Source organism: Protopterus annectens, chromosome 3.part0, assembly GCF_019279795.1.
Source record: "Protopterus annectens isolate FY-2018-M chromosome 3.part0, PAN1.0, whole genome shotgun sequence".
Taxonomy (NCBI): Eukaryota; Metazoa; Chordata; order Ceratodontiformes; family Protopteridae; genus Protopterus; species Protopterus annectens.
Window position 1 is genome coordinate 609,184,962 of NC_056731.1, and position 24,212 is coordinate 609,209,173.

At 38.7% G+C, this 24,212-nt stretch overlaps 1 protein-coding gene across 1 annotated transcript in view; it reads right to left on the reverse strand.

The window, feature by feature from the left end:
• Positions 1-24,212, reverse strand: part of LOC122796879 (collagen alpha-6(VI) chain-like) — a 1,248,728-nt gene that overhangs the window by 340,665 nt on the left and 883,851 nt on the right. Inside the window, exons 25-26 of the mRNA XM_044065630.1 lie at positions 21,065-21,127; positions 17,813-17,875 (exon numbers count right to left, since the gene is read on the reverse strand). Of these exons, the coding sequence (XP_043921565.1) occupies positions 17,813-17,875; positions 21,065-21,127 (126 nt within the window). The remainder of the gene's footprint in view (positions 1-17,812; positions 17,876-21,064; positions 21,128-24,212) is intronic.

Here is a 24,212-nt window from a genome sequence, read left to right on the forward strand (position 1 = left end):
GACATCACCATCAGTATCCAAATCAGCACTGACATCATCATAATCAGTATCCAATGCAATACTGGCACCACCATCAGCATCAAATGCAGCACTGACATCACTATCAGCACCAAATGCAGCACTGACATCACCATCAGTATCCAAATCAGCACTGACATCATCATCAGTATCCAATGCAACACTGGCACCACCATCAGTATCAAATGCAGCACTGACATCAATCACCATCAACACCAAATGCAGCACTGACATCACCATCAGTATCCAAAGCAGCACTGACATCACCATCAGTATCCAATGCAGCACTGACATTACCAACAGTATCCAGTGCACCAATGACAACACTGTCAGTATTCAATGCAGCACTGACATCACCATCAGTATTCAATGCACCACTGCCATAACCATCAGTACCCAATGCAGCACTGACATCAGCAACAATATCCAATGCACAACTGACATCACCAACAGTATCCAAATCAGCATTGACATCAACAACAGTATCCAATGCAACACTGATGTCGCCAACAGTATCTAAATCAGCACTGATATCACCATCAGTATCCAAATCAGCACTGACATCAACAACAGTATCCATTGCAACACTGATGTCACCAATAGCATCCAATGCAGCACTGACACCTTCATCAGTACCCAATGCAACACTGACATTTCTATCAGTACTCAATGCAACACAGACATCACCAACAGTATCCAATGTTAAACTGACATCACCAACAGTATCCAATGCAGCACTGGCATCAGTTATATCCCATTCCATCATTGAGGACACAGTAACCATAGCACCTGTGCAAACAAACAAACTTGTGTGTATAAAACTGCTGGCATATGTAATTGTGCTTCACTGTGTTACAACAACAGGACAGATAACTATCCAAACAGTGTTAACAGATGTGCCATTTTATCCTTGTACAAGAGATAAGGCTGTGTTGGGAATCCTTGAGCTCATGGCACTGGTGTGCCACTAAAACAGGTAACTGACATATGAAAATACCAATCCAGTGAGTGCATCTCCAATAGAGACGAGTTGGAGATTCCAATTCAGTTTTCACATCCAAGTCGTCATGACATATCAGGATACTTTTACTCTGACCAGATTTTTTAATTTCTCCAGATGTTTTGGGTTTCTAATATCATTACGAGAATGGGATCCCATTCCTAAATCAAAGTATGGTTAATCTCATTCAATTATTATTGTTTTGATCTTTGATGTTAGCCAGAAGTGCTCTTCACAACATTTGCAATGTGCCCAATAATGACTCCTTCTGCAATTTGTATGGAGTGACATGTACTGGTAACATATCCAAGTACGATTGTAAATAATTTTTTATAAGACCTGTTGTTCCTACTACTACTGGCACTGTCTGGGCATCCTTCTTCAACATTGTTCTTGTTTCTGCCTGTAAATCCAGGAACTTTATGACTCTCTGTACATATGTAAGACACTGTAGTCAGTGGGTGTAGCAACTTCAACGATCAATGCTACTTTTGCCTTCTTTTCATGGACTACTGTATCAGGTTTTCTCGGATCTATTTTTGACCCATTAGTAATAGGTGATCCCATGTGATATAAACGTCATTATTTTCTATAATGCTTTGTGACTCAAGTTTCCAGTGTTTTTTAGCTACTTTAGTATTAGAATGTTTGCACAATCCCCAGTGCAACAGTCTTTCCACAGTATTATGCATTTCAGTATAAAGTCCTTTTGCCATTAGTATATCACAACCAGCAACAAAATATGCAACTGTTTCCAATTCTGTTTTACATAATCTACATGTGTCTGCTTCTCCCACATGTTCAGTGGACTCTGTAAACCAATGTGTACATAGTCCATTATCTTAGGCTGCCAATATTAACCTTTCATATTTTGGTTTAAATTCACCTCTCCTTTTTCCTGCATTCAATCCTGATCAACATGAGGTTGTTCTAAGAGTTTTCTATACTTGGAACTATATTTATGCATTTTACACATTTCTTGCCTTCTCATCTGGTCCTTCACCTTATATTCTTTCTTTTGTTTTTTTGGAACATTCAGTTGCTGCCTGATTTTTATATACTTTTGATTTCCATTCCTGTTTGACGTCGATATGTTTCTGCTAAAATAAGCAGGGAAGTCATCTTAGACTTATTCTCCTCATGTTTCAAAACTTTCACTATGTTTGGGTCTTGTGAGGTCAGCAGGTATGTATGCAGTCCCAAGTCCCATGACTATAGAGCTATACATGTATTCAGTTTAGAGGAGACCCATGCCTCCTTCAGAACAAAGAATATATAGTCTTGGTATACAGTGATTTTAATAAATCATTTGATGAGCATGAAGCATCCTTCTTGTTTTCCTGTACAACCTATCCAACACCTTTAGGGACCAGTCAGTCACTCCAAAACTCTAAGTTAGAACAGGAAGAGCAAATTGGTTTATAGCTTGGACTTTGTTCCTAGACGTCAATGCTGTTTTCAGTATTAATTTTAGTCTTCTAAAATATTCCTTACTATGTTTTATTCACATTTGTTCATGTTTTATTGTTGATTCTTCATCAGTTCCCAGATATTTGTGTACTCCCTCTTGCTCCAATTCTTTTTTATCACATTCCTGTCCCAAACTGATGTTTTTTTGGTGCTGCAGCTTTATTGCTATAAAGGTTGCTTTTGCACATTTATCAAGATAAAATGACATTCTTGTATCATCTGAAAACGTTTTGACCACTTGCAGTTGTGCATTCAGTTCCTCGTCTGATGAACTATACATTTTCAAATCATCTACAAAAAGATCAGAAGTTTTTATACTTCGCTGTTTTCTGGGAGCCAAATCGTAGCCATGACCTAATCTGTTAAGTTGACAGCTTAATGGGTTAAGAGCAAGAAAAAAGAGCAGCAGTGACAGAGAATCACCCTGAAATATCCCTCTTTGAATTTTTATCCCTGGAATAATAATTTGTCCTTTATCACAGCTTAACTGAAAAGTGGTTTGCCACTGTTTCATGGTCACTGTAATGTAATCAATCAGTGTTGGGTGTATCTTATACATTTTTAAGCACTCCTCCATGAGTGTGGGATATCATCAAATTTTTTTTTTGTAGGTTATCCATGCAATACTTAGATTCCTCCCCTTTCACAGTTCTCCTTTCTGACTTTAACAAGATATGATCAACAAATGTAAAATAAAAATAAAATAAATAAATAAATAAAATGATCCTTTGTTCCATATGATTTTCTTTCATTACCCTTTTCTTCTATTGCCATAATTAAGTTTTCTTCTAAATGACTACAGTCTCTGTCAGCATCAATTCCAGTGTATAGTTTATATGTCTTTGGAGGGGCAGGTTATTGGTCTGTAGTTTTTAGGATATCTTGCAGGTTCGCTCTTAAGAAGGAGTATTGTTTTTCCTCTTGTTAACCAGGCTGGTGTCTGTTTGGGATGCGCATGTAAATAGTTCTTACTCATGGCTAAATCTTCATGTATGGATGTTAATACTTTTAACCAGAAGTTAGATAATGCATCTGGTTCTGGGGATTTCCAATTAGGATATTTTATTATCTTTGTTTCAATTTCTCTGTCTGTTATTTCATCCCATTTCATATCTTGTCAATTTAAACTTCTTATTCTTTCTTTTACTTCTTCTGTCCATTTAGCATCTTTGTTATGTTCCACAGGATCGTCATAGATATTTCTCCAGAATGTATCTATCTCTTCCTTTTTCGGTGGTGTTTCAATTCCTTTTGCCTTGTTTTCCAATTTTCTATAAAAGTTTTTTGGGTTATCAATAAATTGCTCATTTTGTACTTTTCCTATATATTTATCTGAATATATTCTAAGTTTTTTCTGCCTGTGCTGATATTTTTAGTTTATTTTTTTTCCAATAGTGCAGAATAGATCCTGATCTGTTCTGATGCTGTGAATTCCTTTTATCACGTCTATCTTTTGGGTTCCTATCAGTTCTTCGAAACTTCAGCAGTTCGAACACCATATGTTCGAACTGTGAAGTTTGAAAATTGATTATCGCAAAGCCGCGGAACACCAAATTCTTTCCCAGGGAAAGAATTTGGTGGGCCTTTTCTGTGGCTTTGCTATTTTCAACACTGTGGTGGAAAGTTACGGGTCGGGTTCAGGTAAGTGTGCGATTGTGCGGACATTAGGGTTATCACGGATTAGGTGGGTTTTTGTGCGAGTGAAGTGGGTGTGCAATATTGACAGACCTTAAGGTTAAGGTGGGATAGGTGAGTTAGGGTTAGGTCAGGATAGGTGAGTTAGGGTTAGGGTGCAGGTCAGGCGAGTGTGTGATAGTGACAGACCTCAGGGTTAGGGTTTGGGTTAAGGTAAGTGGATAGATAGTAGTGTATGTACAGTTTAGTGTAGGGTTAGATGTAGGATTTTAAGTGTATGTGTGTGGATTGCTGTTTTTGTTGGTGTGCTTCTGTTGTGTGTGTGTTTCTTGGAACAGCGATTTTATTTTTTCCCTGGGGAAAAAAATCGCTGTTCTAAGCCTTCAATGGTTTTGCACTTGGAGGTTAGAAGTTCGAACATATGGTGTTCGAACTTCTGCTGTTTCGAAGTGATATAGCCCCTATCTTTCTGAGTATTTTTGTTGATCTGTTCCCTCATCTATACTCTTCTACCAGTGACACTTCTTGCCATAATTGCTGTATAGTATTCTCTATTCGACACTTCCACATTGGCATTCAATTTCTCCCCTTTCTTTCCCTTACTACCCTGTGTTTTTGTGGTAACAATTTATCTGTTATTAATTTAGCTGCACAGTAATATATCCTATTTACTTCTGTTATATCTCATGAATCTCTGTGAATAGTCTGAATTACTGTGTACTGTGTTCATTTGTTTTATCAAACTCTTAACTTGTTGAGTTTGTTGACTTTCTGTATTCTATTTCTTTCATTGATATTAATATGTCTGTCCATCTCTATTAAATCAAGCAACTCTTCTCTTAGATCATTTTCTTCTAAAGTAAGGACACATTCTTTGTTCTCCACTTCTTGCGAGCATTCTATAGAAACTTCCAGAGCATCTTCCTTTGCCACATTCTCTTCAGTTTCATCCTGTGTAATCCATTGCTCTTTTATATGGGAGCTCACTGGCCTATCACAACACAACATGGATTGCGTCAGAGCTGCCACAGATTCCTGTTCCTTCCCTTGCTGTGCAACACCAACTGAATGTTTGCACTAGTTTCCTATGGAATGCTCCAAAGTATCTTCTTATGGCAACTAATCAGATGTTTTCCACTCCACTGGTTTCTCACTTAATTTGGGGATCCTTTGCGCTTTCCTGCTGTTATGTTATCAAAGATAGATTTTCTAGACTAAATCCTTCACTTCGCAGGTAATCCATAACCTCATTTTCTGTTTCTTTAACTTCTCCATTATTAATGCTCTTTTCTACTTTTCCTCTTTATTTTCTTATTTTTTGTGTTGTAAAAGATTCCATGTCTGGATGCCTTTGTCTGTATTTCTCTTCAAATATCTTTGGTGCTGCTCTTTCGGTATTGATTAGTTTTGCTTATTTTCTGTATTGATTAGTTTTGCTTTGTTGTATTGGTTAGATACTTTCATTCTCACCAGACTGTCACAATAAGAACGTCTCTATGGACCTGAAAGTGGTCTGCAATAGTGGTCACCACCCATGTTCATCTTCTTCTATGCAATGACATAGGCCTTGTTGCAGGAATGCAGGATCTTGTTGGTGAACCTGTGACAGACCTGATGCTCTGCTGTGGCCACTGATTACATTAACATCCACCACCAACTCATGTAACATATGTCCACACAAGACCTGCCTGCTTTTTCTGTACTCAGTGCCAGCTGGCTGGGCTCATAGAGGGTCTGCAGTAACATGGGAGAACTTATTTCGGCACTTTTGCTTTTTAGTTGCCAGGGATCTACCTGTAAATTTGGATATACACCTGTGGTCAGTGAGTGAGCAAAAACTACGCAAGGTACCATTTGCACAGGTCATGCACTCATATGTCAGCTGTACCACCATAAAATGTCACGCCTCACATACTGTATTATCACAGGACATTTCCCCATAATGGTCCGGTAGGGCAGCATGGGGACAGACTGTGTTGCGACATACACCCTGTCATCAGCCTGCACTTATGTGTGCCCAAGAAGAACAGCCATACACTATGTTCCACATATGATCTTCAGATATAGACTTTATGCATTGCAGCACAACAAAGCCAAAACTAATGGGAAAGGGGACAAATGCCCAAATTCATGGACAGTTTTAAATACTCCAGTAAACTTAGAAATTTTCAAGGGTAATAGTTTTTGTATTATTTTGCATTTTCTGAAGTATATGAAGTCTGAAATTCAAATGTATTTCATGAATTAGCAACTTCAATCCTTAATGATCTGCAAGCAAATCATACATTTTATGAGGAACTGACCAAAAAGATGAGGCACAAATCAGGACATTCTGCAAAAGCCTGGACAATTGAGAGGTATGTGACACAGTCCACTCCATCTGAGCCTCTTAATCAGGGGACATTAACATAATGTCACAGTCATACAGTTGTTGGGATCATGCTACCTGCACCTGTATTTTTCTTCTCTAAAGTCATCACTGCAACCATCCCTGAGTTCCCCATCCCCCTGTAAGCAGGTTGCTATGTAGTTACTCCCCGCATAATAAAACGTCTTGAAGTTTTCCAGACAATCTCACCACCTGCTACTGGCCTGTGTATCCTTACCACAGCAGGTGCTCCACCATTCTTTAATCTGTAGAACAATGCTATTTACTGCAGAGATCTACAGTAATCCCCTTCTGCTCCCAATCCCACCCCCTGTCATCAGGTAGCTGTAGAGTAACATTTTCAGCATGAAAATATTCTTACAGTTATTCAGTCAGTCATTCTCCCCACCTGCCTCTCCATGGCCTGTGTACCATTACCACAGCAGATGTAGAACAGTTCTTCTCTAGACCAATATGAATATCTTTGGTGTGAGTCACTTGCTGTTCCTGAAAAAAATCAATAGCATGTAGAGCATTGCGATGACCACAGCTGTTTACATCATGCTGTTTCAGGAGTCATAGTACAAAATGCATGCTAATGAATCAGTTTAGGTGAAACGTCTCTGAATTTCACATTTAATGCAATGAGTAATGTTCTTAGACTGCACAATTAGAGTTCTGTCTGCCCTTGCACATGCAGGAAAGATTGAAAAGTAATCTGTACATGCATGCATGGGCAGGTCCATGACACTTCCAATGTACTGTGACCATCTTAATTCACCTTATGGCCACTGTGGATGCTGTGTCACAAACATGTACACCAGTGATGATTTGTACAGGGCTGATACATTGTGTGCAAAGTGTCTGCCCATTGACAGCAGGGTTGTTGGCACAAGACAGTGTGATGGCATTGGGCTACATTGCACTGCTATTCTGCCCAATGATGAGTGTCACTAGATACTCATAACTTGCTTTCATGTGAATCTGGTAACATTTTCCTCTTTACTGCAACCACTGAAGTGGCCAAGGCTTCTGAGTGGTCTGAATCTGCAAGTCCTCCTGCCTGGTACAAGAAAGAGAATAAAATGGTTCTCTACTCCAACATAGGCAGCACTAGAAAATGGGGAGTCCTTTGAGGGGCCACAGTACAAGGTGGATGTCTGGCACTGCTTTGTCAGGGTAATGAGTGATGCCATGAGCATCACACTGCATGGGAAGCAGTGCCAGCATCATTACAGAGAAGCCACCATGACCTTCTTTGGCAATCAAAAGAGGTGGTTTGATGGAGGGAGCCAAAGTTGTACAGTAAGTAGTACTGACAAATAGTTACTTATGCATATGTAGGCATTTTTGTTCAACTATATATGGTTCTTTGGGTTCATGGGCACATGGAGACCTAGAGAAAAATAGAAAGATATGACAGCAAAAGCAAGAAAGACTGTCCAGGTGTCAAGGTACTTATGGTGTAGATATTATAGCTGCATATTTCTTAGGGCACCTGCTTTATTGTCCATGTTTGCATTTCTGCTAATATTTATAACCATTGCCTACAGCTTTGCTTTGCTTTATGTGTCTCAAACCTTGTTACTGCAGGTTGAACTATTTTACTGTCCGTCTTACAACCAGGATTCCCATCTGAGGCAGATGATGCAGACTGGGCTGATAGATGGGGTTCCACAATAATTTTAAGTGCCATCATCAACTTTGGATGTGATTGGTTGGTATCATTCAGTGACACACCCATAGCCATCCACTTTGCTATTAATATCCTGGACAGTGTTCTGTAGCTTAGTCTTGCACTAGCCATCCCTGACTGTGCCATTTATACCTGATATACCATGAACATGCATCTGTTCAGCTGTTAGGTACCACTTCATGGTCGTGGTCATATGCCATGGTACATCACTATCACTAGGTTTCAGGTTTGCATGTGTATTCATTTTGGAATTCTATGGCAGTGTGTATGTGACATGCCACCTGCTGGTCATCTTCTATGTGCTGGGCATTTTGTTCAGCCCAGCTTCACTGCCCCTTGTGGTCATACTGTTTGCAAATCAGAGACTGTGCACATGCACTACATATGGGGGGGGGGGGGTTAGGTGTCATTTAATCTTGCCCCTTGTTGCACACATGCTACTGCAGAACAATTGTGTCAGGACTCTGTATTGTTTTTTGTAAGGCATTACGCACCTAACAGCATTTTACTCATCCAAGGACTGAACTGCCACCCATTATAGCACATGTTACTGATAACTGTTTTTGTTTTCTATTTCTATAAACAGTAGGACAGGCAGAATGGATTTGATCTGGAATGTTCTCCTCTTTTTAGCCACTTTGGAAGGACATATCTGAAGAGGAAGGCAGTGTGAATGAATGAATGAAGTAAAGGTAGTGCATAGAATGATTTAATGGAATGTTTCACAAGGAAAAGGACAGTGCCCAAAACTAACCTGCCAGAGGGAGTGGTGCAAAAATCATTATCATATGGGTTTACTAATGCTTAAACCAGGTAGAAGAAACGATGGGATATGAAATAATAAGAGACCAGCAACTACAAACAATGTAACTAAAACAAAAGTAAATTTGATTGACCCTGTGTTATATATTAGGACACAGAATATCTTCTTACATATTCTGTTATCTTTCACATGCATGTTGCATCATAGTGTTTGTTTGCAGGCTCATTTAAAAATGCTCAGAGCTACAGTAACTGTAGCCTTTGCTGTATTTTGTTGAAATAACATGCATGCTTAGGTGCACTGGTGCATTTTTTTTATTTCAAATGAATTAAGAACATGATATTTTCGGATCATCAGGCATTATGTTTTTGTTTAACAGGGGTGTAGCATGGGAACTGGTATGCTGCGCATTCCCTATACAAATGGAAAGGAGTCTTGCTAGTTATTTTTTTTCCCTTTTTTCAAAGAAATTGCCTAAACAAAGATAATATACATTATTATCCTTCTTCTGGCAGAGTGAAGCAGGCCAGACAGATAATGCTGACTTTGCACAGTTTCTCTCAGAGGCTAAAATTTGTTTCACTGCACATGCCCACAGAACATGACCATCTTTCATACTAATGCTGGTTATTTTCTCTGTATTTTTTATTACAGCATCTCCCCTAGTTTTTGAAAAAAGCTTTCTACCCCCCACAACTGGTTTCTGCAACCTGAGCTCCGAGGAACACTTTTAAGTATTCTACCATCTTGAACCTGGAAGCTCTCCCTTGCAGTGATATAGCGTAGGTGATTGCCTACTGCTATTTCAAATAATTACTTGTTTTACTACTGTATTTGCCTATTTGTAGCCTGTACACATGCCGAGCCCCCCCTCCAACCGTCCTCTCTCACTACTTTTATCACTTTTAGCATATACCTCTCTCTTCCATAAAGTTTCAAACCTCCCCTGCTGTATTAATGCACCCTTTTTGCCACTAGGTGGCAATATATACCCATTTTTGACTATACTCTTAGCTTTGCTAATCCCTTTTAGCTGTTCCTATTCCCTAAAGTTTCTTAATCTTTCTAATCAGATCAGGCATTTTTAACACCCCATGTTTGCCGCTCGCTCACAATATTTAATCCTTACTTACTAGAATAGTACCTCCTATTATCAAATATTTGTGTAATGCACTCAGGCAGCAAAAATAGCCTTCCTCCTTGGGTGGAACTGTGTACATACTGTAGCTAAACAAAACCTAGTGAATACAGTGGTGTTTCAGCAGTCTACTGAATTGTGGTTTCATTACTCTAGATCTGGTCCTCTTACAGCCTGCATTCCTCTCCCTGACTTACCCGATTGTTTTTTTTTTTTTTTTTGTCATCTTAGCCTGCTCCAGGTCGGGCTAGCCTCGCTCCATTTGCCCTTGCAGCACTCGGGCTCACTCTGCTCCCCTACCCTAACCCATTCCCACCCATCCCCACTTTTATTACATTTATACTCTCTACACCCTGATCTCACCACACCCAGACCAATTACCTAACCAACCCAATTACCTCCCCTCTTCAATGAACCCCACCTCCCCTACTCTCCAATCAACCACTACCCTTCCCACTTTATTACCCCTCCCCTGCTTGCACACTACACCACCACCACCTACACTCTAATCCCTCCAAATTCATGTCTACTCCACTTATCAACCCCCTGTATCCTATTCGTTTCTACCCAACAAACATAACACCTTTCCCTGTTTCCTTTCACCTTACACTCTAATCAATATGACTCATCACTTCCTTACTATTCACCTCCTCCTTGCTCAATCCACCTCATACCACACATCACTTCAATATCCTAGTCCTACACCTACTCTCTCTGACTGTCACTTCTCACATAATATCCCTCACACACTACAAATCTCACCTAACCTTTTTCCCATACTCCCCTCTAACCTCTTTACTATCAAAACTTATCCAAACATATCTCTTTCCAACTGTGCTAAAGATCAGACTTCCCCTACAACAAACCTTATCTCTGTCTTATTCTCTTAACACCATTCTCTTGTCCGGAGACATACATCCCAACCCCAGCTGAACTATAACTACACCTAACCTATATTCCCTCAACTCCTCACCTACTCACTTTTCTCCCCAAACCCATACTCACCCCCACTAAATCCCTTACAGTTTTCTCACTGAACATCCAAATAATGGTAAACAAAACTACAGAACTTCACTCTTGGATCCACCATAAATCCCTCCATATTTTAAGCCACTCTGAAACCTAGTTAGAACCTCACATCATTAACTCTGAAATCTTACCCATAGGCTACAATATCTATCGGGCTGACAGAACAAACAAAAGGGGTGGAGGTGTTGCCATCCTCCACTCTGACCAACTTAATATCTCTCCACTCTCTACCCCCCTACCTACCTTTACTCCTGCAGAAATACTCATCTTAAACTGCCATCTCAACCCCCATAAAAAATTTGCCATCGTATCCATCTACATCCCCCCAGGCAACAACATCCCTATTCTGGAAAACTTTCTGTCATGGCTCACCCTAAACATTCCATATGAAACCATTATACTTGGTGATGTTAATACTGATTGGTCTTCTCGCCTCCCCTTCCTCTACTTTTGCTATCAATCTACAATGGCTTCCAACAACTTATAACTTCCCCCTACCAGATCTAACAAGAACTCCACTACTGGCTCCATCCTATACTGGATCCTTATTTCTGATCCTTCTGTCTATCACAACCCTGGCATACTTTCCATTTCCCTGAGCGTCCACTCTCCTACCTATATCCATAGATACTTTCAACAGACACCCAAAGAACACCTCTACGAGAACATCATAACCTGAGTCAATTTGACCCAAACATATTCAACTCCACACTGGCCAACATAAACTGGACCTTCCTCTATAACCTCCCCCTTAATGATGCTGTTACTTCTTTCAACAATATATTCCTAGATATTCTGAATAGCATGGCCCCATCCAGAAAAGTCCTGTTTAAACCTAATTGTACTCCCTGGCTCACTAAGCAAACAAGCTAAACCATGCGGCAGAGGGATATTGCTTGGAAAACCTGGTTAAAAACAAACTCCAACCCTACTACAATCTTACAAAGAAATTAGAAACACATGTAAAAAAAATATCAAATATAAAAAATCATTCTTCACCTCCAAACAGTACAGCCCTCATAATAACCCCCAAAATTTTGTTTCACTGTCCATAAGATTCTTCACCCTAGTATCCCTCCTACCCCCAACCCTTTCCCTCACAATACTGTCACTGAAACTGCTACCCCATTAAATAAGTATTTCAAAGACACAATTCAAAAACTAGCTCAGCACTGTCCCACTCCCTCTTCTCTGCTGCTACCACACAATCCATCTTCCTCTAACACTTTCAACTTTCATCCTGTTCCCATTTCCTTTATCAAATCCCAAATGAACAATCTCAAACCCTGTTCTCCCTCTGTTGACAATCCCCCCCTACTTTCTTAAAATTGCACCCAGCTCTATTGCCTACCCTATTTCTATCCTTATAAATTGTTCTGTTACTGAGGCACTCGTCCCCAACATATGGAAATCCGTTTACACTATCCCACTCCACAAGGGTGGCAACTCCACTGACCCCCTCAAACTATCATCCTATAGCTATACTCTCCCCACTATCCAAGATACTTGAAAAATGTATTTCACTCCCAGCTACTGAACTATGTGCTTGAAAATAATCTTCTAACTCCCTCCCAATACGGTTTTAGACCTCACACCAGCACATCTACTGCACTTCTCTCATTCACTCAAGCAGTGGCAGAAGCTCATGATAATAACCTACTTTTCTCCAGTCTATTTCTTGATCTCTCCAAAGCCTTTGATACAGTGTCCCACTCTAAACTGTTAACTAAACTTTCTGACCTTCACCTCTCCCCCCACACTATATCCTGGTTATTTATCTAACAGACTTCAATCTATACACTGGCAAACCACCATCTCTCCTTTTCTGTCCATCAACACAGGAGTTCCCCAAGGCTCTATCCTGGGTCCCATCTTGTTCACCATCTTTACTAATAACTTACACTCTGCTGCTAACCTCTCAACCCTTTTACAATAGAGACCTGGCTGACTGACAAGCAATTAATATTAAACTCCAGAAAAAACAAACTATTGTTGTTTGTTCCAAAAAAAACTTGCACAACATAAATCCTCCTTCACCATTACCTCTCTCAACAACACCTTCATCAAACCCGAACCACATACCAAATTACTTGGTGTTACCATTGACGATGAACTCAAATTCAACATACACATCAATTTATGCATAAAAAAAATCACCAAAAACTTGGCCTACTATACCGTAATCAAAAATTTCTTTCTGACTCCTGTAAACCCACCCTAGCCTTATCTCTCCTCTTACCCAGTGTACTATATGCAGCCCCAGTCCTCACTAACCTTCAGTCTTCTCTTCTCAGCAAACTAGAACAAACCTACAATAAAATAGCTAAATTTGCTGCAAATGTCTGCTGTAAATCCCATCACTGCCTCACCCTTACATACCTACAATGGCCAGAATTCACAAATCAACTTCTCTTTCCACAACTGGCTATGACCCACTCAGTTCTTTACAACCCTACATCCTGCCCCTGTCTCTAATATTGTATCATGATATAACCCCCAACGACAACTTCGTTCATCAGATAAACATCTGCTGGACATATACAAACCGTCTAAAAACATTAGGAAGTCATTGAATAAATTCTCAGTGGCTCACTCCTTGAACTCCCTTCCTTATAATATAAGAAGTATCACCCATTAATCACAATTCAAACTAGCACTCAAGCACTACCTACAGAACACCTGGTCCTGCCCTGTCTAGCTCCAACCTGAATTCCTAAAACCTATGCCTTTTACATACCATCTTTTTCCTCATTTTCTCTCCTTACCCCTCTTCTGTGGAAAAACTTCCACAGTTCCATATGTGTAAATAACTCCTTTGTTTTTCTCCTAACTGCCCCTCCATCCTGTAGCTAATGTACATTATTCCACTTTTTTACAAAAACCTGTACAAAACAACTTTAATTGTGTTAGTATCTGCTGTTGTATAAACTCTTTCTGAGATGTAATTTCTTTTTTATATGACTGTACTTACTTTTGTTTATGACTGACTGTAATTTGTAATTGGAGCTTTTCTCCTCAGGTCTCCACTGAGAATGGGCCTTTGGCTCAGTTGGACCAACCCGGTTAACAAATGACAATAAATAAATAAATAAACATTGCTTACTGCCAGAAGTCCATGAGTGGGAATGCTAGCATACACCCTTAGCAAAAGGAGAGACAGTTGATGTCCCTGCTGCACAATATTTATGGGAGAGACAGTTTTGTAACTGCAGCCCCACACTGCTGCCTAGGGGGAGGGGGGCAGAGGAATGGAGCAGCGGCTGTCAACACTAGATACAAATTAAAAAGACATCCCCATCAGACCATTAATTCTGGCAGTGGGACATGTTTTACTTTGTGTAGCTACCGCATTCCTCTTCACCACATTTTATGTCAATTTGCTTTGTACAAGTTTTAGGTTTAATTTTGCTCCAATTCATGACATGGAAGGAGCCATGGAAGATCTTGATGTGAATATATGGTATAGGTTAGTCCTATGGGTAGCTACTACTTAAAACTGTGGTATCCTAAACATATATTTTACAAATCAATAATCAGAGGACCATATCAAGTATATATCACATGATCCCTTGAGTATTTTGAACCCCTCAGCACAACACAAACAAACACACACATATAAACACACACACACACACACACATACACACACACACACTTTTATTACCTTAAAATACATGAGTCAGTCTATGATTTCTTTGTTTTGATTCCACATACAGATAAAATATATTACTTTTTAATGTGAAAAAAGTAAGATTTTCAAGTTTTCGAATTCTGCATTGATCAATATGCTTTCTTTGTTATGTAGTGGAACTCTAAGCATTCTTATTATGCTATAGACAGCTGTTATCTGAGAAAAGGGGATTCTGATCTCAGAAATGTGACACTGAACGTCCCTTACTGTGCAGGATGCTACTCGTGAATGGTATTACTTTAAAACTGAGCGAACGCTCTTGCTTTCTGTATCCAGTATACTGTACAGACACAGGGCTTTTCAATGCACAGTTTGTGTTGGTGCTCTGAATGAACAATTTTTTTCTTCCTAGTTTAGTTGTATTTTTTTTCCCCAGTGGTAATAGTGATACAGTCCAAATATGTATACATTGGTGGTGGCATTCCTTATCATGTAACTGTACAGTGGGCATTGGCATGCACAGGTAGGAGAAAGGTGAAGTTGATTTAGGATGGAGGGTAGCTTTTATTGCTGTTCTCTGAGGGCTTCTGAGGCCTTTAAAGAAAGTAAATTTGTAATTTCTGTAATCCTGTTTGTTCCCATAAACAGGTGAGTGTTTTGAAATTGTTGAACTCTTTTATGGTGACTGCTCAGTTTTGCAGATAATATGAATTTCTTGAAATTATTGCCATCTGCTTGGCAGTGATATAATTGTAGAACACTGTATTATATTTTTGTGTAAGATGTTAGTAACTATATAATTTCCTCTTTTTTTAAAGATGCGCGCAAATGTTATGGTTGGAAGATTGAAAAAGGCTAAGTGATTGATGTAACATGTTGATTGTTAGTTTGTTGTGTTGGTCACTATCTGTACATGTTCTTCATATGGGTCTTATAAGGACTGCCAGTGAGGACTTTGTTTGCTGGTGTCAGTGAACTGTGTTTTCATAACCTACTGAATGTCATTTTACTTGTTATTAGTAACAGCAGGCTTTTAATAACTTGACTTTACCCTCTGTTGACCAGGTTAGTCCCATTAGGCTAGTAGCCTCTTTTCAGGAGAGACCAAATGTGGTATTTATGCTACTAGGAGAAATTTGGCCAGGGCATCAGGAAATTTCCCCTATTCTTTTTGATAGGTGCTGTGGGATTTTTTACATCCACCTTAGCTACCAGGTACTTAACTAGAATGGATCTTGGTTTAACATCTCATCTGAAGGATGACACACTTAGAAGTGCAGCATCCTTATGCTGCAGTGTAGAGTCAGTAACTGATCAAACTGGTGTGGGAACAGAACCCACAGCCATCTTCACAAAAGGAGAGTGTGTTACCTGTTGTGCCACTGATGCTAATTGTTTAGGTTTAAACTGGTGTGGGACTAGAACCTACAGAAATATTCACAAAAGGGTAGTGCGCTACCTGTTGTGCCACTGATGCTAATTGTTTAAGTTTATGTTTACAGATGTACATAAATCCAGTGGACAATGTTTCTGGCCTGAACCCGTGTCAGTCTGCATTTATTTATTGCTGTGAAGTAATGGCTTAGTGGTCTTTTACCCAGGGTGACCTATAGAGGTTAGCTCCTCATTAGCATCAGAGCAGTGTAACCCAAATACAGGCAGTGTGAGAAACTTTAACTTTTATACAAGCAATTTTCAGCAGTATGAAAGTACGCACTTACACACACACTTATATTCCCACTTCTGCTACTTCAAAAAAATGCTATGCCTGCTGTTTAATATGCTATAATAAGCTCATTCATATTATCAGTGTTTTTATTTACTCTACAATGGCTGAGAGCAACAACTAAACACATATTATGCAGAGACTTACAAAAACATAAGCTGTTTTAATAAAGAAATAATGAGTCACTCTGAATTTCTAAACATCAAGGCATACAATATCAGTTTCATTTGTGAGTCTGTAAAGGTTTTAAGAAACTTGTTTTGTGAAATCTTTGGACTCAAATAAAATGTCCGAACATATTTTATATATTCATGTTAGACAGTACAGATCTACCCATAGTCGAGGACTACAGATATTAAAAGTTATGCTTGGACAATTTAAAAATGTTGTTTATCCAACAGGCATGTAACACTGTGCTGCCCATAAAAACACATCAAGGATATCAATAAGAGGCAACACATATAGAAAACTGTAGCATAAAATTAAAGTTCTAAAAGGACATCTGATTGACACAATCTGTTTCCTTTAAACTAAAGAAGCTATCAGCATATGATTTAAGTATATGTGGACATCTGCTTTTTTTTTTTTTTTTTTTTTTTTTACAGTTTTAATCTCATGACTATGTATACAGTATGGGTTCATGGGGAAGTAGTTGTTACAATCCCAAAAAAATATAAAAAATTTAATTCTAAAAGAGTAACTAATGAAATAAAAGTCAGAGAACATATGAGTTATTTAAGTTAGCAGATGCTTGCGAGCATACACTATCTTATTGTTAACGTATTAATTTGGTTGATGCAATTAGAATGAAGATGTTATCTCTTCATGTGTTCTGGTTGATTTTAATGTGAAGCTTTGGATATTAGTTGCCTTCTGCTTTTCTGAGCGCCTCAGTACTCCATACATTTGAAGAGTTACCATGTACAACTTAAGTGTCAGCATTTATTACTGATGAAAATACCACTTTTTATTAATCATTCTGATTTCTGGTTAAGCAAGTTACTTCCATGGAGTTGTAGAAGAAAGTGACATACATCATGTTACTTTACTGACAACCCCGATCAAACTTCTAATTTTTAGTTGGGAAATTATTATGCATAGACAGTAATTAGTCTAATAAAAATATCTGCTTTTGCAGATTGAGTGTTGTCAACCATATATCATGTAAAGGCATATCTGTTTATCATTATTTAAGAGAAAGAAGATGTCAGTGTACTGGTTAACAGGAAACAGCTCTGACTTTTAATATGGCAACAAAATATCAGCCACTCAGAACCTAAAAATAATTAAAAACTGATGGAGACAGCACATCAAATTGTAAACATGCCTTAAGCTTACTTTTAGTCCAATAGGCCCTAAACGCCCGCTGTTGCCTTTCGCACCAGTAGGACCTGGATCACCCTAAAAAGAAAGAACACACAACAAATTTTAAACAGCAATATATAGCTACAGCCAGGAAAAAAACAGGTTCACAGGTTAAACATTTCCATTATAAATACACTGATAGAAACACGAAAAGTTATATTTTTACTTTTCAGCGGCAATACTTTAACATATTTAAAAAAAAAAATGTCTGTTGAAGGGTTGATTATTAACATGAACAGCCTGGTAATTGTTAATTTATACTAACTGTAATTATATCTTTTTAAGGACCCTTAGAAGAATGTATCATTCTTTTGTTGTTTGTTTTAAGTTTCTTGATCAAAATTTTTAAAGTTCGATCTGACTTCATTCATGGTTCATGTTCCAGATAAGAACTGCAAAATAGTTAAGACCCTGAGAGTTATACTGCAAGATGGCAGAAATATTATAATCTGCATATTACCATAAGCATATTGGAATGCTTACCACCAATCAAAATGCAGCAATTCTAAGAATTAAGTCATTTATATTTCCAAGCATGTCAGTCAGAGCTACCTTAACAGGAAGACTGGTGATTATGTATGAGAAAACAGCCTGCTCATACGTGGATTATAGAAAATTTCGGAAAAAATTTAGAACAGGCATTTTATTCATCAGATGTCTTCCATTAACATGCATCTGTTGATTCATATATCGTTACCCTTCTTTGAAGAGTCCTTTTTAGAAATACATTAATTTATTTTAATCAAAAGCTCAGTTAATGCTGTACATATGTTGGGTGGTATGGTCACTGCCCTGTGTAGATTTATTTTAATATATTTCACTGCAGGCTTTAACAGTGAGAATAGAAAGCTTACTTTATCCATGTTGCTTTTTGTTTTATCAGCATTGTCAAACAATTACTTAAAACTCCAGCTTCTGTGCAGCTTACTAACACAAACTGAAGCAGGAAATGACTGCAAATAAGCAAACAAGGAGCATCTCTACTTAAATACCGAAGTCAGCAAGAAGGAAAAGATAAAAAAAACATTAAAATAACCTAATGATAAAATGTCCAGTTTTTTGTAAGAGCTGATAGTGGGCCATGAATTACAGAAAATACTATATAATAACTAGGAACAATACGTTTACTCAGGAATGCTGTGGTTGACATGAAACTCTGCTTCTATACTTGTACTCATTAGGTTCCAGTTGTCCCAGTGGTGTAAATCTGACGAACAGGCACAATGACAGATGGCTCATCCCTTATCCCCTGGGTTAAAGGTAGTGAAGCACATGAACTGTAGAAGAAATATGTTCTTTTTTGCAAAGTGATACATGACAGGTATTAAATCAATGCACGTTGTTAAACAGAAGATGTACATGAATTCCAGCAATCTACTTAACTACATTTTCAATCTCCTGTCTGCTTACTGTTTGCAAGGATGTTCCTTGTAGTACCGCATATTTAAAATGTGATGAAATAATTTATACTTGATCATAACAGATACTATTAATAGCAATTCAGTTTTGCAGTGTGTATTTTAATTCTGAAGCATTTTTTTCTTTGTGGCGTACCTTTATTTATTTATTTATTTTTCTCCTTTGATAATCAGAAAGGCCCATCCGTGCCAGTAGACAATTCTCAGAAGAAGTCTGGGGAGAAAAGTTCCACAACAGATTCAAAAACATTTAAACAGTATATAATAACTCATCAACTATACTGTTTAAGTGTTTTTGAATCTGTTGTTGGGCTTTTCTCCCCAAGCCTCCTATGAAAATGGGCCATTGACTCAGACTTTCATGGTTATTAAAAGACAAATAAAATAAATAAATAAAGGTGTGCCAAAAAGAACAAAAATGCTTCATAATTAAAATGCACACTGCAAAACAGAATTGTTATAAATAATATTTAAGATCATGTATAAGTTATTTTTATAACTTTTATTACAATTCTTTCCTACTCTGTTAGACTTATGAGACTATATGCACTAACCTCCCAATAACATACTCAGCAAATTAAGACTGACAAACTCTTGTGAGAGAGGGTTATTTCAACAATGTGTTTTGTGCAGTTTTATGTAAATGTTTTAGTAGAGATCATTTTATTAATTTTTCTGAATCCATCTATTATCATCTGTTCAGTCAATCCATAAGCCCTGGTCAGTTTTAAACAACAACGGCTAGTATGACAAAAAAAAAAACAGTTATACAAGAAATGACAAGCACTCCTAATGATCAGCATAATCTTACATATCTTCCCCAAAAATCTGAACATCCCTTGCACCCTTTCCTCACTTTGCAGAATGGATAAGTGCATTTTGCTAATATTTTAAGACCTACAACTTGTCTACTCATTCCTGTGACTCTGTTATTTCTGAGGTATGCATTGTAAATTAATATAAATATTTTTTTATTAATTAGACTTGACCTTTTTGCTTCCTTCCTACTTGGATATCCTTGGCTATCTCTATCATATTCTACTTTTTCTCTGACTATTGTTATGCTGCATTAAACAGTGCTAAACAATGTATTTCCAGTTTCCTAGGTATTCATTATCCCACCAGGTATGAAAAGATGCCAATTAGTTCTGAAACATAACACAATAATAAAACTTCAAGGCTTTCTTCAAAGTATAATTTACCAATCATGTATCTATCTACCCAACATCTAGTAGTGAGCAGTTTAGTTATTAACATAATCATTAAATTGTTATGCCTATGTTCTAAATGGTAGTTCTTACATTTTTGCTGTTACAGCCCTGGGTGTTTTGTCTCATTAAGCTCAAACCAGTGTTTAGATGTTCTGATATCACATACTCAAACTATTTTATTACCAGTTTCTAATTTGTAAGTGTTAAGGAGGCTAGGTATTTTGATAGGGTTTTAGTTGTTTTAGTTACACATGGGAAGTACTATGCCAGAAAATGCAGGCTGAAGCCACTCCTGATCTGTTGACAGTACGACTTTCACTATGTTTTTCCATTTTATTTCTGATTTGTTTCTCACTTCTACATGGGTAGTTTGGCAGGGCTTTAATGCCCTCTGGCAATGCTTTACATTTTTAACACTTCACACAATGTATGCTAACACTTACTCTCATCTAAGTGTTATAAATGAATCAAATAAAAGATGTCATGCTGTCTTTGTAGACAGCATGATCTAATGCAACTAGCTACATTTTATCCATGTTCTACCAATGAACTGCATGTAGAAAATTCAATAAAGTAACAAAAAAAAGTGAACCAACCTGAATGCCATGTGGTCCTGGAGCTCCTTTTGCCCCTGGAAATCCAGTTACACCATTTTCACCCTGTAACAAAAAATTCAGTTATCTTGGGGGAGAAAAGTATTTGATCAGCTCAGAGTTCATTCAAATGCAACTGCCTTTGCTGGAGTTTCTGTATTGTACTGCATTTTGATATTTTACATTATTTAATCAAGATGACCATGATACAGAGCAAATAAATCATATTCTAGGTTCATGGTAGGGATTAGGCTATCTGCCCGAGGGCATTTTTAAGCCTAGCCAGAGTGTGTCGGCTTTCACCGCCCCATTGATTAATTAACTGATCCTCTGTCAGGCAGAGCCAATGAAGTGATCCCAGGGGTGTATTTTCTGTTACCCATCAACTTGTCAAGGTTTCTCTTGAGGAGTGTTAGTGAGGGGCTCTGCCTAATGTAGTTTGGAATTCTGTTCCAAAGCATGGGGAGTCTCTGTGACAGGAATCTATCCCTCCAGCATGTTCTGTTTATTGTTGTGGAGAAGTTTAGCTCACTAGAGCGCGTGGCTCGCAGTGACTTTGATTTCTTTAGGTGGAGCATGTCCATCAATTTTGAGTTGGACACGGCTTTGTAAGTCAGGCAGAGATTACCTCTGAGTAAGCGATATGCCACTGAGTACAGTCAGGCTGCATAGGACATATGTTTGAGGCCAGTAATCCGCTTGGTAAGGTACTTTTGTGGTCTCTCCAGCTGTTGGAAGTATCTTGTGAGGTACATCCCAAATGGGACATTGTACTCTATGATGGGTCTGATGAGTGACGAGTAGAAGGGCACTATAACCTCTTATTTCTAGATACGAACCCTTTAGTAATTAGATGAGCCACATAGAAGGATTTCCTAACTACTTTGGCAATATGTTTGTCAAAGGAGAGATTACTATCTACCTGGGTCCCCAGATGTCTTATTACTTCTTCTGTATTAAGGGGCTGCCACCTATATGGTAATTTGTGGGTGTTTTGTTTTTCCCAAACAGGATGACTATGCATTTTTTGGCATTTAGCTTGAGGCCATTTCTTTGACACCAGTGATCCATCTCAGTAAGGCCCTTTTGGAGGATGTCCCTGTCAGCCAGAGAGGCAATTATGGCTCCCAGTTTGCAGTCATCAGCAAACCTGGTTAGCCATAGTCCTCCTGTGTTTGCCTGTACTTCTGAAAAGTGTATGCTGAACAGTAGGAGTCCCAGGACTGAGCCTTGCGGGACACCACTTGTGACTGGTTTAGAGTCAGACCTGGAGTACGCTATTCTTAACGTGTGAGTTCTGTCTGTAAGCCAGTTGTCAGCCCATCTCATGACGTAGGGGTTTATGTTCAGGCTGGTGAGCTTTACTGTAATACCCGAGTGGGAAATGGTGTCAAAAGCCTTGACGAGGTCTCTCACACACACACACACACACACACACACACACACACCCACACACACACACACACACACACCCACACACATCTTTCACTTTCTCTTATTCCCTTCTATTAGCAAATAGTATCCATAACTGATCAATACTGTGTGTTTGTAAATTTAAACTATGACCACAGTAGCCTACTGATACAAGGTTATCCTGTTTTCCACCTGAGAAAGTAAGAAATGACTTACAGTTTCAGAGCAGTCCTTGGTCAATTGTGATTGTTTCTTAACACATACTTGTCTTTGCTTTGTGATTGTTTCCAGCCCCTCATAAGAGCAACTATCAGGGTCTGTACCTGCTCCGCTCCCCACCCTGCCCCCTATTGCCTCCCGCCCCCGGTGGTCCCACCTTTATTGCACTCAAACCCCTCCCATCTTTCTAATAGCCAACCACAGCACTAACCCAACACTACCTCCTCCATCTTCCCACTACTATCACACCTCCTCAACTAACATGTACAAGCATACCTTTCCTATGCTCACTGCATGCACTCTCCTTGCATATCTTACATCCTACCAAAGCTCCATCATTCCCCCACTCAACCACTGCCACTGTACTACTACTCACACCACCACCCATGTCTCACCCATACTCAGCTCCCCTCCCACCAGCTCAAGAACCATCCCTATGCACCCCCCACATATTCTACCAACTATATTACTCAAACATAAAGCATCCCTACAACTTAACATAGTAACCCTCCCACCATACCTATTACCCACAGAGCACAATCATAATGTTTCCCTTATAATCAAACACATTCAAAAACTGAGAAAACTAATAATATCATGCTTATCAAAATTAGCCCTAAGTGGAGACATCCACCCCAACCCTGGCCCTACCATCTCCAACCCCAATCTTCATAATCAGACTAGAAACCACAACTTCTCCCATATTACAGCCAATAGAAAGGCAAGTGACTTCCTTCTACTATGCCTAAATATTAGAAGTATATCCAACAAAGTCCATGAACTCCATGCCACCATAGACTTGTACTCCCCAGATATAGTCATCCTGACAGAAACCTGGCTAAAACCTCACATTACCAGTGAGCAAATACTCCCTACAGGTTACGGCATACTAAGAGTAGACCGCTAAACAAAAGGAGGTGGTGTAGCTATAATATTTAAACAGCATCTAAACATTCAGATCTTAAAATCATCAGCTCCACAAATAGGCAATGAAGAAATAATATATACCAACCTCAAAATTAACCAAAACAAAACCATCAACATAACTGGATGCTACTTCCCACCTGGCCAAAACATCCCTCCCCTAGAAAACCTCCTCAGCTGGTCTACCCACCATCTCCCCCAAGAAACTATCATCTTAGGTGATTTCAATATTGACTGGCAATCCAGTTCTGGCAACAATCCAACCCATCATGTACACCTTCATGGCTTCACTCAACTAGTCCAGTCACCAGCCAGGATAAAAAAAAAACTCCACCAAGCACACTACCCTGGATTGGATACTAGTCAGTAAGAGCCCTCAGTCATATATAAAACAGGCTGCTTATCAGATAGCCTCAGTGATCACTCCCCAACATTCCTACTCAAAAAATACCTATACCAAGCTAAACCTATCATCTACCGTCAAATACATAAAAAACTAAACTTTAACCCACTCACATTCATCTCATCCCTCAAAGAATGTAACTGGCATCCTCTAAAGTACCTCAGTCTAGGTGATGCAGTTGAATTTTTTAAT